Source organism: Nerophis lumbriciformis, linkage group LG07 (genome assembly GCF_033978685.3).
Source record: "Nerophis lumbriciformis linkage group LG07, RoL_Nlum_v2.1, whole genome shotgun sequence".
In the NCBI taxonomy this organism is placed as follows: Eukaryota; Metazoa; Chordata; class Actinopteri; order Syngnathiformes; family Syngnathidae; genus Nerophis; species Nerophis lumbriciformis.
In genome coordinates, this window is record NC_084554.2 from 6,707,218 (window position 1) to 6,726,457 (window position 19,240).

Consider the following 19,240-nt stretch of genomic DNA (forward strand, 5'->3'; position numbering starts at 1 on the left):
CATCTATCTCTGGCTAGGAAGGTCCTAGAGACATGAAACTCACCCTGGTTACTCATCATAGCCCCCCAGGTATACACTGAAAACCATGTGAAAATTGGACTACCAGAACTGGAGTTATGGGGGGGGGTGCATTTCCCACCTGCCATAAAATGCACCCCCCATCTATCTCTGGCTAGGAAGGTCCTAGAGACATGGAACTCACTCTGGTTACTCATCGTAGCCCCCCAGGTATACACTGAAAACCATGTGAAAATTGGACTACCAGAACTGGAGTTATGGGGGGGGTGCATTTCCCACCTGCCATAAAATGCACCCCCATCTATCTCTGGCTAGGAAGGTCCTAGAGACATGGAACTCACTCTGGTTACTCATCGTAGCCCCCCAGGTATACACTGAAAACCATGTGAAAATTGGACTACCAGAAGTGGAGTTATGGGGGGGGTGCATTTCCCACCTGCCATAAAATGCACCCCCCATCTATCTCTGGTTAGGAAGGTCCTAGAGACATGGAACTCACCCTGGTTACTCATCGTAGCCCCCCGGGTATACACTGAAAACCATGTGAAAATTGGACTACCAGAAGTGGAGTTATGGGGGGGTGCATTTCCCACCTGCCACAGAATGCACCCCCCATCTATCTCTGGCTAGGAAGGTCCTAGAGACATGAAACTCACCCTGGTTACTCATCATAGCCCCCCAGGTATACACTGAAAACCATGTGAAAATTGGACTACCAGAACTGGAGTTATGGGGGGGGTGCATTTCCCACCTGCCATAAAATGCACCCCCCATCTATCTCTGGCTAGGAAGGTCCTAGAGACATGGAACTCACTCTGGTTACTCATCGTAGCCCCCCAGGTATACACTGAAAACCATGTGAAAATTGGACTACCAGAAGTGGAGTTATGGGGGGGTGCATTTCCCACCTGCAACAGAATGCACCCCCCATCTATCTCTGGCTAGGAAGGTCCTAGAGACATGAAACTCACCCTGGTTACTCATCATAGCCCCCCAGGTATACACTGAAAACCATGTGAAAATTGGACTACCAGAACTGGAGTTATGGGGGGGGGGGTGCATTTCCCACCTGCCATAAAATGCACCCCCATCTATCTCTGGCTAGGAAGGTCCTAGAGACATGGAACTCACTCTGGTTACTCATCGTAGCCCCCCAGGTATACACTGAAAACCATGTGAAAATTGGACTACCAGAACTGGAGTTATGGGGGGGGTGCATTTCCCACCTGCCATAAAATGCACCCCCATCTATCTCTGGCTAGGAAGGTCCTAGAGACATGGAACTCACCCTGGTTACTCATCATAGCCCCCCGGGTATACACTGAAAACCATGTGAAAATTGGACTACCAGAAGTGGAGTTATGGGGGGGGTGCATTTCCCACCTGCCATAAAATGCACCCCCCATCTATCTCTGGCTAGGAAGGTCCTAGAGACATGGAACTCACTCTGGTTACTCATCATAGCCCCCCAGGTATACACTGAAAACCATGTGAAAATTGGACTACCAGAAGTGGAGTTATGGGGGGGTGCATTTCCCACCTGCAACAGAATGCACCCCCCATCTATCTCTGGCTAGGAAGGTCCTAGAGACATGAAACTCACCCTGGTTACTCATCATAGCCCCCCAGGTATACACTGAAAACCATGTGAAAATTGGACTACCAGAACTGGAGTTATGGGGGGGGGTGCATTTCCCACCTGCCATAAAATGCACCCCCCATCTATCTCTGGCTAGGAAGGTCCTAGAGACATGGAACTCACTCTGGTTACTCATCGTAGCCCCCCAGGTATACACTGAAAACCATGTGAAAATTGGACTACCAGAACTGGAGTTATGGGGGGGGGTGCATTTCCCACCTGCCATAAAATGCACCCCCATCTATCTCTGGCTAGGAAGGTCCTAGAGACATGGAACTCACTCTGGTTACTCATCATAGCCCCCCAGGTATACACTGAAAACCATGTGAAAATTGGACTACCAGAACTGGAGTTATGGGGGGGTGCATTTCCCACCTGCCATAAAATGCACCCCCATCTATCTCTGGCTAGGAAGGTCCTAGAGACATGGAACTCACCCTGGTTACTCATCGTAGCCCCCCAGGTATACACTGAAAACCATGTGAAAATTGGACTACCAGAAGTGGAGTTATGGGGGGGTGCATTTCCCACCTGCCACAGAATGCACCCCCCATCTATCTCTGGCTAGGAAGGTCCTAGAGACATGAAACTCACCCTGGTTACTCATCATAGCCCCCCAGGTATACACTGAAAACCATGTGAAAATTGGACTACCAGAAGTGGAGTTATGGGGGGGTGCATTTCCCACCTGCAACAGAATGCACCCCCCATCTATCTCTGGCTAGGAAGGTCCTAGAGACATGAAACTCACCCTGGTTACTCATCATAGCCCCCCAGGTATACACTGAAAACCATGTGAAAATTGGACTACCAGAACTGGAGTTATGGGGGGGGTGCATTTCCCACCTGCCATAAAATGCACCCCCCATCTATCTCTGGCTAGGAAGGTCCTAGAGACATGGAACTCACTCTGGTTACTCATCGTAGCCCCCCAGGTATACACTGAAAACCATGTGAAAATTGGACTACCAGAACTGGAGTTATGGGGGGGGTGCATTTCCCACCTGCCATAAAATGCACCCCCATCTATCTCTGGCTAGGAAGGTCCTAGAGACATGGAACTCACTCTGGTTACTCATCGTAGCCCCCCAGGTATACACTGAAAACCATGTGAAAATTGGACTACCAGAACTGGAGTTATGGGGGGGGTGCATTTCCCACCTGCCACAGAATGCACCCCCCATCTATCTCTGGCTAGGAAGGTCCTAGAGACATGGAACTCACCCTGGTTACTCATCGTAGCCCCCCGGGTATACACTGAAAACCATGTGAAAATTGGACTACCAGAAGTGGAGTTATGGGGGGGTGCATTTCCCACCTGCCACAGAATGCACCCCCCATCTATCTCTGGCTAGGAAGGTCCTAGAGACATGGAACTCACTCTGGTTACTCATCGTAGCCCCCCAGGTATACACTGAAAACCATGTGAAAATTGGACTACCAGAAGTGGAGTTATGGGGGGGGTGCATTTCCCACCTGCCATAAAATGCACCCCCCATCTATCTCTGGCTAGGAAGGTCCTAGAGACATGAAACCCACCCTGGTTACTCATCGTAGCCCCCCGGGTATACACTGAAAACCATGTGAAAATTGGACTACCAGAACTGGAGTTATGGGGGGGTGCATTTCCCACCTGCCACAGAATGCACCCCCCATCTATCTCTGGCTAGGAAGGTCCTAGAGACATGAAACTCACCCTGGTTACTCATCATAGCCCCCCAGGTATACACTGAAAACCATGTGAAAATTGGACTACCAGAAGTGGAGTTATGGGGGGGGTGCATTTCCCACCTGCCATAAAATGCACCCCCCATCTATCTCTGGCTAGGAAGGTCCTAGAGACATGAAACTCACCCTGGTTACTCATCATAGCCCCCCAGGTATACACTGAAAACCATGTGAAAATTGGACTACCAGAACTGGAGTTATGGGGTGGGTGCATTTCCCACCTGCCATAAAATGCACCCCCATCTATCTCTGGCTAGGAAGGTCCTAGAGACATGGAACTCATTCTGGTTACTCATCGTAGCCCCCCAGGTATACACTGAAAACCATGTGAAAATTGGACTACCAGAAGTGGAGTTATGGGGGGGGTGCATTTCCCACCTGCCATAAAATGCACCCCCCATCTATCTCTGGCTAGGAAGGTCCTAGAGACATGAAACTCACCCTGGTTACTCATCATAGCCCCCCAGGTATACACTGAAAACCATGTGAAAATTGGACTACCAGAACTGGAGTTATGGGGGGGTGCATTTCCCACCTGCCACAGAATGCACCCCCCATCTATCTCTGGCTAGGAAGGTCCTAGAGACATGGAACTCACTCTGGTTACTCATCGTAGCCCCCCAGGTATACACTGAAAACCATGTGAAAATTGGACTAACAGAAGTGGAGTTATGGGGGGGGTGCATTTCCCACCTGCCATAAAATGCACCCCCCATCTATCTCTGGCTAGGAAGGTCCTAGAGACATGAAACCCACCCTGGTTACTCATCGTAGCCCCCCGGGTATACACTGAAAACCATGTGAAAATTGGACTACCAGAACTGGAGTTATGGGGGGGTGCATTTCCCACCTGCCACAGAATGCACCCCCCATCTATCTCTGGCTAGGAAGGTCCTAGAGACATGAAACTCACCCTGGTTACTCATCATAGCCCCCCAGGTATACACTGAAAACCATGTGAAAATTGGACTACCAGAAGTGGAGTTATGGGGGGGGTGCATTTCCCACCTGCCATAAAATGCACCCCCCATCTATCTCTGGCTAGGAAGGTCCTAGAGACATGAAACTCACCCCGGTTACTCATCATAGCCCCCCAGGTATACACTGAAAACCATGTGATGATCGGACTACCAGAAGTGGAGTTATGGGGTGGGTGCATTTCCCACCTGCCATAAAATGCACCCCCATCTATCTCTGGCTAGGAAGGTCCTAGAGACATGGAACTCATTCTGGTTACTCATCGTAGCCCCCCAGGTATACACTGAAAACCATGTGAAAATTGGCCTACCAGAACTGGAGTTATGGGGGGGTGCATTTCCCACCTGCCATAAAATGCACCCCCATCTATCTCTGGCTAGGAAGGTCCTAGAGACATGGAACTCACCCTGGTTACTCATCGTAGCCCCCCGGGTATACACTGAAAACCATGTGAAAATTGGACTACCAGAAGTGGAGTTATGGGGGGGTGCATTTCCCACCTGCCACAGAATGCACCCCCCATCTATCTCTGGCTAGGAAGGTCCTAGAGACATGAAACTCACCCTGGTTACTCATCATAGCCCCCCAGGTATACACTGAAAACCATGTGAAAATTGGACTACCAGAACTGGAGTTATGGGGGGGGTGCATTTCCCACCTGCCATAAAATGCACCCCCCATCTATCTCTGGCTAGGAAGGTCCTAGAGACATGGAACTCACTCTGGTTACTCATCATAGCCCCCCAGGTATACACTGAAAACCATGTGATGATCGGACTACCAGAAGTGGAGTTATGGGGGGGGTGCATTTCCCACCTGCCATAAAATGCACCCCCCATCTATCTCTGGCTAGGAAGGTCCTAGAGACATGGAACTCACTCTGGTTACTCATCATAGCCCCCCAGGTATACACTGAAAACCATGTGATGATCGGACTACCAGAAGTGGAGTTATGGGGGGGGTGCATTTCCCACCTGCCATAAAATGCACCCCCCATCTATCTCTGGCTAGGAAGGTCCTAGAGACATGGAACTCACCCTGGTTACTCATCGTAGCCCCCCAGGTATACACTGAAAACCATGTGAAAATTGGACTACCAGAAGTGGAGTTATGGGGGGGGTGCATTTCCCACCTGCCATAAAATGCACCCCCATCTATCTCTGGCTAGGAAGGTCCTAGAGACATGAAACTCACCCTGGTTACTCATCATAGCCCCCCAGGTATACACTGAAAACCATGTGATGATCGGACTACCAGAAGTGGAGTTATGGGGTGGGTGCATTTCCCACCTGCCATAAAATGCACCCCCATCTATCTCTGGCTAGGAAGGTCCTAGAGACATGGAACTCATTCTGGTTACTCATCGTAGCCCCCCAGGTATACACTGAAAACCATGTGAAAATTGGCCTACCAGAACTGGAGTTATGGGGGGGTGCATTTCCCACCTGCCATAAAATGCACCCCCATCTATCTCTGGCTAGGAAGGTCCTAGAGACATGGAACTCACTCTGGTTACTCATCGTAGCCCCCCGGGTATACACTGAAAACCATGTGAAAATTGGACTACCAGAAGTGGAGTTATGGGGGGGGTGCATTTCCCACCTGCCATAAAATGCACCCCCCATCTATCTCTGGCTAGGAAGGTCCTAGAGACATGGAACTCACTCTGGTTGCATTTTATGGCAGGTGGGAAATGCACCCCCCCCCCCCCCATAACTCCACTTCTGGTAGTCCAATTTTCACATGGTTTTCAGTGTATACCTGGGGGGCTACGATGAGTAACCAGAGTGAGTTCCATGTCTCTAGGACCTTCCTAGCCAGAGATAGATGGGGGGTGCATTCTGTGGCAGGTGGGAAATGCACCCCCCCATAACTCCACTTCTGGTAGTCCAATTTTCACATGGTTTTCAGTGTATACCCGGGGGGCTATGATGAGTAACCAGAGTGAGTTCCATGTCTCTAGGACCTTCCTAGCCAGAGATAGATGGGGGTGCATTTTATGGCAGGTGGGAAATGCACCCCCCCCATAACTCCAGTTCTGGTAGTCCAATTTTCACATGGTTTTCAGTGTATACCTGGGGGGCTACGATGAGTAACCAGAGTGAGTTCCATGTCTCTAGGACCTTCCTAGCCAGAGATAGATGGGGGGTGCATTATGTGGCAGGTGGGAAATGCACCCCCCCATAACTCCACTTCTGGTAGTCCAATTTTCACATGGTTTTCAGTGTATACCCGGGGGGCTATGATGAGTAACCAGAGTGAGTTCCATGTCTCTAGGACCTTCCTAGCCAGAGATAGATGGGGGTGCATTTTATGGCAGGTGGGAAATGCACCCCCCCCATAACTCCAGTTCTGGTAGTCCAATTTTCACATGGTTTTCAGTGTATACCTGGGGGGCTATGATGAGTAACCAGAGTGAGTTCCATGTCTCTAGGACCTTCCTAGCCAGAGATAGATGGGGGGTGCATTTTATGGCAGGTGGGAAATGCACCCCCCCCATAACTCCAGTTCTGGTAGTCCAATTTTCACATGGTTTTCAGTGTATACCTGGGGGGCTATGATGAGTAACCAGGGTGAGTTTCATGTCTCTAGGACCTTCCTAGCCAGAGATAGATGGGGGGTGCATTCTGTGGCAGGTGGGAAATGCACCCCCCATAACTCCACTTCTGGTAGTCCAATTTTCACATGGTTTTCAGTGTATACCCGGGGGGCTACGATGAGTAACCAGGGTGAGTTCCATGTCTCTAGGACCTTCCTAGCCAGAGATAGATGGGGTGCATTTTATGGCAGGTGGGAAATGCACCCCCCCATAACTCCAGTTCTGGTAGTCCAATTTTCACATGGTTTTCAGTGTATACCTGGGGGGCTACGATGAGTAACCAGAGTGAGTTCCATGTCTCTAGGACCTTCCTAGCCAGAGATAGATGGGGGGTGCATTTTATGGCAGGTGGGAAATGCACCCCCCCCCCCCATAACTCCAGTTCTGGTAGTCCAATTTTCACATGGTTTTCAGTGTATACCTGGGGGGCTATGATGAGTAACCAGGGTGAGTTTCATGTCTCTAGGACCGTCCTAGCCAGAGATAGATGGGGGGTGCATTCTGTTGCAGGTGGGAAATGCACCCCCCCATAACTCCACTTCTGGTAGTCCAATTTTCACATGGTTTTCAGTGTATACCTGGGGGGCTACGATGAGTAACCAGAGTGAGTTCCATGTCTCTAGGACCTTCCTAGCCAGAGATAGATGGGGGGTGCATTTTATGGCAGGTGGGAAATGCACCCCCCCATAACTCCAGTTCTGGTAGTCCAATTTTCACATGGTTTTCAGTGTATACCTGGGGGGCTATGATGAGTAACCAGGGTGAGTTTCATGTCTCTAGGACCTTCCTAGCCAGAGATAGATGGGGGGTGCATTCTGTGGCAGGTGGGAAATGCACCCCCCCCATAACTCCACTTCTGGTAGTCCAATCATCACATGGTTTTCAGTGTATACCTGGGGGGCTATGATGAGTAACCAGGGTGAGTTCCATGTCTCTAGGACCTTCCTAGCCAGAGATAGATGGGGGGTGCATTCTGTGGCAGGTGGGAAATGCACCCCCCCCATAACTCCAGTTCTGGTAGTCCAATTTTCACATGGTTTTTCAGTGTATACCCGGGGGGCTACGATGAGTAACCAGAGTGAGTTTCATGTCTCTAGGACCTTCCTAGCCAGAGATAGATGGGGGGGTGCATTTTATGGCAGGTGGGAAATGCACCCCCCCCATAACTCCACTTCTGGTAGTCCAATTTTCACATGGTTTTCAGTGTATACCTGGGGGGCTATGATGAGTAACCAGGGTGAGTTTCATGTCTCTAGGACCTTCCTAGCCAGAGATAGATGGGGGGTGCATTTTATGGCAGGTGGGAAATGCACCCCCCCCATAACTCCACTTCTGGTAGTCCGATCATCACATGGTTTTCAGTGTATACCTGGGGGGCTATGATGAGTAACCAGGGTGAGTTTCATGTCTCTAGGACCTTCCTAGCCAGAGATAGATGGGGGGTGCATTCTGTGGCAGGTGGGAAATGCACCCCCCCCATAACTCCAGTTCTGGTAGTCCAATTTTCACATGGTTTTCAGTGTATACCCGGGGGGCTACGATGAGTAACCAGAGTGAGTTCCATGTCTCTAGGACCTTCCTAGCCAGAGATAGATGGGGGGTGCATTTTATGGCAGGTGGGAAATGCACCCCCCCCATAACTCCACTTCTGGTAGTCCGATCATCACATGGTTTTCAGTGTATACCTGGGGGGCTATGATGAGTAACCAGGGTGAGTTTCATGTCTCTAGGACCTTCCTAGCCAGAGATAGATGGGGGGTGCATTATGTGGCAGGTGGGAAATGCACCCCCCCCATAACTCCAGTTCTGGTAGTCCAATTTTCACATGGTTTTCAGTGTATACCCGGGGGGCTACGATGAGTAACCAGAGTGAGTTCCATGTCTCTAGGACCTTCCTAGCCAGAGATAGATGGGGGGTGCATTTTATGGCAGGTGGGAAATGCACCCCCCCCATAACTCCACTTCTGGTAGTCCAATTTTCACATGGTTTTCAGTGTATACCTGGGGGGCTATGATGAGTAACCAGGGTGAGTTTCATGTCTCTAGGACCTTCCTAGCCAGAGATAGATGGGGGGTGCATTTTATGGCAGGTGGGAAATGCACCCCCCCCCATAACTCCACTTCTGGTAGTCCAATTTTCACATGGTTTTCAGTGTATACCTGGGGGGCTATGATGAGTAACCAGGGTGAGTTTCATGTCTCTAGGACCTTCCTAGCCAGAGATAGATGGGGGGTGCATTCTGTGGCAGGTGGGAAATGCACCCCCCCCATAACTCCAGTTCTGGTAGTCCAATTTTCACATGGTTTTCAGTGTATACCCGGGGGGCTACGATGAGTAACCAGAGTGAGTTCCATGTCTCTAGGACCTTCCTAGCCAGAGATAGATGGGGGGTGCATTTTATGGCAGGTGGGAAATGCACCCCCCCCATAACTCCAGTTTTGGTAGTCCAATTTTCACATGGTTTTCAGTGTATACCCGGGGGGCTACGATGAGTAACCAGAGTGAGTTCCATGTCTCTAGGACCTTCCTAGCCAGAGATAGATGGGGGGTGCATTTTATGGCAGGTGGGAAATGCACCCCCCCCATAACTCCACTTCTGGTAGTCCAATTTTCACATGGTTTTCAGTGTATACCTGGGGGGCTATGATGAGTAACCAGGGTGAGTTTCATGTCTCTAGGACCTTCCTAGCCAGAGATAGATGGGGGGTGCATTTTATGGCAGGTGGGAAATGCACCCCCCCCATAACTCCACTTCTGGTAGTCCAATTTTCACATGGTTTTCAGTGTATACCTGGGGGGCTATGATGAGTAACCAGGGTGAGTTTCATGTCTCTAGGACCTTCCTAGCCAGAGATAGATGGGGGGTGCATTCTGTGGCAGGTGGGAAATGCACCCCCCCCATAACTCCAGTTCTGGTAGTCCAATTTTCACATGGTTTTTCAGTGTATACCCGGGGGGCTACGATGAGTAACCAGAGTGAGTTTCATGTCTCTAGGACCTTCCTAGCCAGAGATAGATGGGGGGTGCATTTTATGGCAGGTGGGAAATGCACCCCCCCCATAACTCCACTTCTGGTAGTCCAATTTTCACATGGTTTTCAGTGTATACCTGGGGGGCTATGATGAGTAACCAGGGTGAGTTTCATGTCTCTAGGACCTTCCTAGCCAGAGATAGATGGGGGGTGCATTTTATGGCAGGTGGGAAATGCACCCCCCCCCCATAACTCCACTTCTGGTAGTCCGATCATCACATGGTTTTCAGTGTATACCTGGGGGGCTATGATGAGTAACCAGGGTGAGTTTCATGTCTCTAGGACCTTCCTAGCCAGAGATAGATGGGGGGTGCATTCTGTGGCAGGTGGGAAATGCACCCCCCCCATAACTCCAGTTCTGGTAGTCCAATTTTCACATGGTTTTCAGTGTATACCCGGGGGGCTACGATGAGTAACCAGAGTGAGTTCCATGTCTCTAGGACCTTCCTAGCCAGAGATAGATGGGGGGTGCATTTTATGGCAGGTGGGAAATGCACCCCCCCCATAACTCCACTTCTGGTAGTCCGATCATCACATGGTTTTCAGTGTATACCTGGGGGGCTAAGATGAGTAACCAGGGTGAGTTTCATGTCTCTAGGACCTTCCTAGCCAGAGATAGATGGGGGGTGCATTATGTGGCAGGTGGGAAATGCACCCCCCCCATAACTCCAGTTCTGGTAGTCCAATTTTCACATGGTTTTCAGTGTATACCTGGGGGGCTACGATGAGTAACCAGAGTGAGTTCCATGTCTCTAGGACCTTCCTAGCCAGAGATAGATGGGGGGTGCATTTTATGGCAGGTGGGAAATGCACCCCCCCCCCATAACTCCAGTTCTGGTAGTCCAATTTTCACATGGTTTTCAGTGTATACCTGGGGGGCTACGATGAGTAACCAGAGTGAGTTCCATGTCTCTAGGACCTTCCTAGCCAGAGATAGATGGGGGGTGCATTTTATGGCAGGTGGGAAATGCACCCCCCCCATAACTCCACTTCTGGTAGTCCGATCATCACATGGTTTTCAGTGTATACCTGGGGGGCTATGATGAGTAACCAGAGTGAGTTCCATGTCTCTAGGACCTTCCTAGCCAGAGATAGATGGGGGGTGCATTTTATGGCAGGTGGGAAATGCACCCCCCCCCCCCCCCCCCCATAACTCCGCCTCTGGTACTTCGGGTACTTTTGGTAACGTTATTTGTGAATGTTCAATTTGAAACTTCTTCAAACCAAATCAAAGGTAGACATCAGATGCATTCATTTATTTATTCATCCATCCACCCATAAGCTCCTTAAAGTTAAAGAAAATGTCATATTTTTAAAATACGAGTATTGGATCACGACAACACGTCGAATGAAGCAGCAAACATTCGTCCTTCTTGATGTCTCTAAAAAAGTACATATAGAGGTTTACTTTGGTGTACACATTCTTTACAGTATAGCTGTCATTTGGTAGACATTACTACATTTTCGGGACAGCAAATATTCCAATATTAATTGGTTGTTTTCGCCTTATCTGATCTAATGACGGCGAAATCATTAAATGCTCACAATTTTTAATTCATCCACAAGTAAAGCACAATTAAAGTAAACTTGGATTATTTCACTTTATGTACTTTTTTATGCCGAAAGAGGCGATTTCAGCCACTTGAATGACGGCGAAATCATTAAATGCTCACAATTTTTAATTCATCCACAAGTAAAGCACAATTAAAGAAAACTTGGATTATTTCACTTTATGTACTTTTTTATGCCGAAAGAGGCGATTTAAAAGAGGCTATTTCAGCCAACAGCCGAGTTAGATATACTTTTCGAGACGAGTGATGCAATCGAGTGACGTAAGCGCGCTCCCGCGTCAGGGGGTGCATATTATGGCAGGGGTGCGTTTTCCGGCACAACACCGGCACATTTGACTCCGTTTTGAGAGAGAAAACGCAAGGTTAGCAATTTGGAAATAAACGTAACGGACAGAAATATCTCAGGTTGGTTTCATAATGGATCAATGTAAAGCTATATAAATATATTTAGATTTGAGTGACGCTTTAGTACAATTCTTGGCATTCTGCGGCCCGCCGGCCACATCCGGCCCTTTGTAAGTCCCTGTCCGGCCCGCGTGAGGCCAATCATAAATTACAAAATACATTTTAAAAAGTATCTATCTCGAGTGTGCAATACGACGGTGCTGCTTTTGTTTTGAAAAGCGTTATTTGTATTACTTCCGTGCGGACGTATGCGCGTGTGTGATTGTGAGTGAATGTGAACAGCGGAAATCACAAATTACAAAATAAATTAAAAAAAACATCTATGTCGTGCGTGCAATGCAACTGTGCTGCTTTTATTTTGACGCTAAAAAAGAAAAGTTGATGACGAATGTCGTGTTTTCAACAAGACATGGACTGCCAAGTATTTCTTTACAGAAATGAAAGGTAAAGCCGTGTGCTTAATTTGTGGTACACATGTTGCTGTGTTTAAAGAATATATTGTAACGACCTGCTGAAGTTGATGTTGTGTTTTTGAGTTGCGGAAATGAGGAGTGAGGATAGACGTGCGTGTGGAAGGAACGAGATAAGTTGAGCTGTGTTAGTATAGGTTGCTTAATAAAAGTTTAAAAAGAGCGTCAGACTTGGTGTGCACTTCTTCTGGACGCTACAATTGGTGTCAGAAGTAAAACTTGTGTGCTCAGCCTGCTACGTCATCGGGAGGTACGTGCCACGATGTTTCCTGGCGACTTTGTCAAGATTGAACGGGAGGGGATGTCTGCGACGAGCTCACGTCCGGGATTCACACAAAGAAAGAGAAAGAGAGAGAGGGTGGAAGGAAAGAGGCAGCGCTGCTTGGCATGGGGGAATTCCGCCCTCAATGAAGACTCCCAGGTTTGATGGCAAGGCGAACTGGGAGGCATTTCATCCCACTTCTGACACCAATTGTAGCGTCCAGAAGAAGTGCACGCCAAGTCTGACGCTCTTTTTAAACTTTTATTGAGCAACCTATACTAACAGAGCTCAACTTATCTCGTTCTTTCCACACGCACGTCTATTCTCACTCATCATTTCCGCAACAGCAACGCTTCCTCCTTCTTCGCCAATCACCTTACAGGTGTGCTACGTTCACAACAAAGAGGATGCAGGATAAAGTGACAGAAATTGAAATGTTTGCATTGTAATATACACCAGGAAGTGTTGTGTAAGAAAGGGTTAAAAATAAAACCATCAAAAGCCATCTGCTTTTGTATAAAGATAGGTTAGGTTAAATTAAAATATTATTATTATTTATCTTACGGTGTATCAAAAATAATTTGAGCAAAATTGAATTGAAATATTGTCGGTGTGGCCCTCCAGCAGTGCTCGGGTTGCTCATGCGGCCCCCGGTAAAAATGAATTGCCCACCCCTGCTTTAGTATAACTAAACGTTATGAAGGTGCTGGAATATTTCATGCTATTATTCAGAGGCAGCCTAAAATGAATCCTTTATTATTCACAACAGAAACGTGTACAATATTTGATTCAGTTCTGATCTGATGAGTTACATTTCTGTGTTATTATTGCTGTATGCTGCACCCCCAATGTCCAGAACATGGTGCCAGTATGCTGGTTTGTTTCAATAAAATACCGGAAAGGATAGAAATGTAGTTTGTCTCTTTTATCCGAGTATTAATCGAAGTAATAATCGACAGATTAATCGATTATGAAATGAATCGTTAGTTGCAGCTGTCACGCCAAATTTATTCCCCCTACAAAAACCTTCTTAACTCCTGGGGTCATTTCCTCTTACGTCATTTCCTCTTACTTACGTCATTTCCTCTTACGTCATTGACAGCGATCGATAGAATCCAAATCTCCTGAAAATGGTGGTGTCACTGAATGACATTTGTCTTTATCTTTCCCAGGGGACTTATGTCAAACACCAGCAGGCTTTGAAAAATTCCAGGCGGAGTGTTAGGGCCGCTGCTGGGAACTTCTGTCTTCGTGGTAACGTGCAAAAAATATTAATTAATATATAATACTGTTAAATGTCTGTACTTTAACAATGTTTGGAACAAAACATTTGTAAACAATAAAAAAGCATTTTAAATTGCAGTTTTTTGCCGCATTTTAAAGTCTTGAAGAAATACCCAAGTATTTTCTTTATTTTTATGTTCTTACTCTAAATATTGTCGTTTGTCTGACCACGGGTCACCTGACTTCACTGAGGTACATATGTGCAGTGCTATTTACATTATGGACAAACAATTGGGCATATACTTATTATTAGGCAGCTTCAACTATACCTCAACTGATAATTGGCTCATTACGGAAAGTGACTTGACACGGAGGGCAAAGTTTATAATTGTAGAGAATTCAAAGTCATGTCAGGGTTATTATCGGGGTTGTTGGCAATTATTTTTATTGTTTGCTAAAAACTGCTCCTACTCACGTCTCAATACTGGGCTACCACGACCAGCCGCATACAGTAAAGGTATGTTCTTACTCGAAGTGAGAGTGAATCTCAGTAAATCGTGTTTGCCAACAATATCAACCTAAAACCCATCCGTCTGAAAGAAAAATTAACCCTGAAGTAGTGTTGACCCGCGGAAAACGAATAAAAAATCGTTTAATTCTCCGTCAAATGTGCAGTCAGGAATATCCTCAAGTTAATTTGTCCGATTAATACAGACGTTTTATTAACGCTATATTATAAAAAGGAAACAAGTATCCTCCCAGCGACGGGCAGTCAAAGCCGAAGTGTCATCGATCGCTGTCAATGACGTAAGAGGAAATGACCCCGGAAGTAAATGGGGGGGGGAGGTTTTTGTAGGGGGAAAAAATTTGGCGTGACACAGCCCTACATTAAAGCTGCCTCACTCGCTTGCATTAAAAGTTGCTAGCTAGGTACACTTGACAGAGCTATCTGACGCCCCCTCAGACCTGCTGTCCATGCACACTCCTACATAGGGATGTCCCAATCCGATATTTGGATCGGATCGGCCGCCGATATTTGCCAAAAAATGCGTATCGGCAAGGCATGGGAAAATGCCGATCCAGATCCAGTTTAAAAAAAACAACTCCGGTCTGTGTTTTCCAACGCACAGATTCAAATAATACATTCCACTTTTCTGCTGCTCCCTATTTCCGTTCCGCATTTTCCAGCACACCTTCAACATATCCACAGGTCTGTGGATTCTCACGCAGTTGCTTTTTAGCTGCTGGCATTACACTACAGGCTCTTCTCACTCCTTCTTCTGTCTCCTTCTCACAGACAGCAAGCGCAACTTCTTACACATGTCACATACTGTCACGTCATACGTCACATACGTATACGTCCTCTCCCAGCAGAGAGGTAGCAGAATGGCTAACGTTAGCTGTGATGCTAGCGCAGCCGCTAAGGTGCGCGCCTGCTCAAACGTCCTCTGCGCACGGCAAATCTATGCCACGCACAAAATCAAATAAAAAAATAAGCGCATAACAATTTTCGACACACAGACACGACAGAGAAAACAGTTTTCGTCATCATTGTTCAAATATTGCAACGTCTGTCGAGACGCTTATCTTCATTCGGTGCCACACTTCAACACCATCAAAATGCAAGGCAAAAATTTCCACATCAACACCGTCTGAAAAAATTAGTGATTTTTTTAGTTGTGTTTTCCTTCTCTGCATGAAAGTTTAAAAGTAGCATATATTAATGCAGTATGAAGAAGAATGTTTTAATGTAGACATGCAAGCCTTGAAATAACATTTTGAAAATCAAGACTACATTTCCTGCAATTGGGTGCACTTCTACCCTATATTTTAACTTTAGATTTATTCTCGTATCAAACTCTTTTGGTTGTCTTTTTGACACTTACATCAGGCGCCCCCCTCCACACCCCGGATTATAAATAATTCAATGTGATTATCTTGTGTGATGACTGTATTATGATGATAGTATATATCTGATAGTATATATCTGTATCATGAATCAATTTAAGTGGACCCCGACCTGTTTGTCATGTATAATTTTGTCTATTTTGTGTTTATCCTTGAATAAACAGGTCAGTTTCTTGTTACCAACCATTGTGTATTATTCAAACTCACCTAATTCAGCTGGCTAGTTGTTATCAAGAGTACTAAAACCCTTTTCAACATGTTTCTGACAACTAAGTAGGCTAAATAACTTTAAACTTTAATACATGCTCGGATAGGCCAGTATTGGTCAGTATCGGTATCGGTCAGTATCGGTAAGTGCAAAAACAATATCGGTATCGGATCGGAAGTGCAAAAACCTGGATTGGGACATCCCTACTCCTACACACACTACTCTTGTAAGAATAACACTCATTGTGTAAGTCTCAATCTCAACGTTCCCCCCCCCCCCAAAAAAAAATCTCACCAGTAGTCACCATTTAAAGGGTCATTTTTCAAATTTTTCTTCCGTGGGGGCATGCCCCCGGACCCCCCTACTGTTGCTAGGTTACCAACTTAGACCACTGCGGCTACAGAAAATTCTAGAGGAAACACTGCAATTGAGTATGTTAGGGTGTAAAAAAAACAGATATAAAGGGCTCTCATCAGGCTTATATATCCAAGAGGTTAGACATGAACCATAACTTGTCTTTTTTTCTCTCTCTCTACAATGACAGATGGGATGGGCCTGTAAATTGTGCAGCACTGTTGTACCAACCAAGAGTTATTTTTCAAAGCATTACAGACTGCACCATGGGACCTTTGGACACAGCCATGCCTTGCCTTGCATTCATGTAGGTTGCCCATGCTCTTTTAAATGCTGGACTTCCTTTCGCTCTCATCTGTCAAGATACCACCCAGAAGTCAAATTCCTCAACTCACCTCAAGTAAGTCCTTCATTCACCTGCCCCCTGTGTAAAAGGACTGTGCCAGGAGCACCAATGATATGATGGCCAGAACGTATACAATTGGAGACGACAGGAAGTGGTTGCTAAGTCTCCTGGGGTGGCAGAATTTAAGGAAAGATGGCCTGCCCTCTTCCAACCATTCCAGGTAAATGATTTATCATTCTATTTTTCCTGACCAAGTTTCCATTGTGACTTGGACATGACATACTAGACTCACTTTTTGCCTGAAGATGTATACTAAAACCCTTAATAACAGTAACGGTCAACATTTGCTGTCTTACAGATAAAAGGGGAACATTATCACCAGACCTATGTAAGCGTCAATATATACCTTGATGTTGCAGAAAAAAGACCATATATTTTTTTAACCGATTTCCGAACTCTAAATGGGTGAATCTTGGCGAATTAAACGCCTTTCTAATATTCGCTCTCGGAGCGATGACGTCACAACGGGAAGCAATCCGCCATTTTCACAAACACCGAGTCAAATCAGCTCTGTTATTTTCCGTTTTTTCGACTGTTTTCCGTACTTTGGAGACATCATGCTTCGTCGGTGTGTTGTCGGAGGGTGTAACAACACGAACAGGGACGGATTCAAGTTGCACCAGTGGCCCAAAGATGCGAAAGTGGCAAGAAATTGGACGTTTGTTCCGCACACTTGACCGACGAAAGCTATGCTACGACAGAGATGGCAAGAATGTGTGGATATCCTGCGACACTCAAAGCAGATGCATTTCCAACGATAAAGTCAAAGAAATCTGCCGCCAGACCCCCATTGAATCTGCCGGAGTGTGTGAGCAATTCAGGGACAAAGGACCTCGGTAGCACGGCAAGCAATGGCGGCAGTTTGTTCCCGCAGACGAGCGAGCTAAACCCCCTGGATGTCTTGGCTCACACCGTCCCTTATGCCACCGAAGATGATGAAGAGAAGAATATCGACCCTAGCTTCCCTGGCCTGCTGACATCAACTCCAAAACTGGACAGATCAGCTTTCAGGAAAAGAGCGCGGATGAGGGTATGTCTACAGAATATATTAATTGATGAAAAATGGGCTGTCTGCACTCTCAAAGTGCATGTTGTTGCCAAATGTATTTCATATGCTGTAAACCTAGTTCATAGTTGTTAGTTTCCTTTAATGCCAAACAAACACATACCAATCGTTGGTTAGAAGGCGATCGCCGAATTCGTCCTCGCTTTCTCCCGTGTCGCTGGCTGTCGTGTCGTTTTCGTCGCTTTCGCTTGCATACGGTTCAAACCGATATGGCTCAATAGCTTCAGTTTCTTCTTCAATTTCGTTTTCGCTACCTGCCTCCACACTACAACCATCCGTTTCAATACATGCGTAATCTGTTGAATCGCTTAAGCCGCTGAAATCCGAGTCTGAATCCGAGCTTGCTGTTCTTTCCGCCATGTTTGTTTGTGTTGGTATCACTATGTGACGTCACAGGAAAATGGACGGGTGTATATAACGATGGTTAAAATCAGGCACTTTGAAGCTTTTTTTAGGGATATTGCGTGATGGGTAAAATTTTGAAAAAAACTTCGAAAAATAAAATAAGCCACCGGGAACTGATTTTTAATGGTTTTAACCCTTCTGAAATTGTGATAATGTTCCCCTTTAATGAAGAGTTCTGAAGGTGCACAGCTGTTCCACTGGAATCAACATTTATGTCCCAACTGGACAGGTACACTCCAAAACTCCTGGAGCTCTTCAGTGCAAAAGGAGGAGTGACTGGTCAGCGCATCAAGAACTTGTTGATGGAACTGATACAGGTGGGTTCAAAGTGGTTTAAAACTGAATCATGCTCTAATAACGCTATCACAGATTTGGAGTAAAATTGCCAACAAAATGCATTTATTTATTCTTCTTCTATTAACTCTAGGACCCAAGTGCCTCTGCAGTGATGAAGAGAGATGTGACTCTGAGATGCCACGGAGACTACATGGGAGAGAGTGGACAGGAGCTAATCTCTGACTACTGTGTAAGTATTGTTTAAAAGCAGGTTTGGATCAGTCTGATGTACAAGCTTAAATTGGGTTTACTTTTATGTGAACTGACTGAACCAGCAGTTGTCAGGTGGAGGTCCAGCATGCAGCTAGTTGGCAGGAGCCCCAGGATAGCCAATTAGCATAGCACCACAGAGTGATGCCTTTCTGTCTTGTGTTTCTGTTTGCCCTAAAAAAAACAATGCAAACAAAAAATACTACCCTTAAACAAGCATTAAAACATTTACTATATATATATCCATCCATCCATCCATTTTCTACCGCTTATTCCCTTTGGGGTCGCGGGGGATGCAAATTAGAAATGCCAATAAAAAACATGTGGCTGGAAATGCATCTATTGTACCAAGTTTAATGTACAAGATCTCAAATTAGAATTCAGAAGTTTTCAAAATGGTCTTCACAAAAGTAATCTATCT

At 46.4% G+C, this 19,240-nt stretch overlaps 1 protein-coding gene across 2 annotated transcripts in view; it reads left to right on the plus strand.

The window, feature by feature from the left end:
• The window catches only part of LOC133609291 (zinc finger BED domain-containing protein 5-like), a 202,923-nt gene that overhangs the window by 24,261 nt on the left and 159,422 nt on the right, over positions 1–19,240 (plus strand). The window contains exons 2-4 of one of the 2 annotated variants that reach the window (XM_072913449.1): positions 16,587–16,962; positions 18,503–18,590; positions 18,701–18,799. In XM_072913449.1, the coding sequence (XP_072769550.1) occupies positions 16,856–16,962; positions 18,503–18,590; positions 18,701–18,799 (294 nt within the window). In that variant the 5' untranslated portion in view covers positions 16,587–16,855. Of the gene's footprint in view, positions 1–15,304; positions 16,963–18,502; positions 18,591–18,700; positions 18,800–19,240 lie in introns of those variants that run through there. The other variant, XM_072913450.1, reaches the window with a different exon arrangement.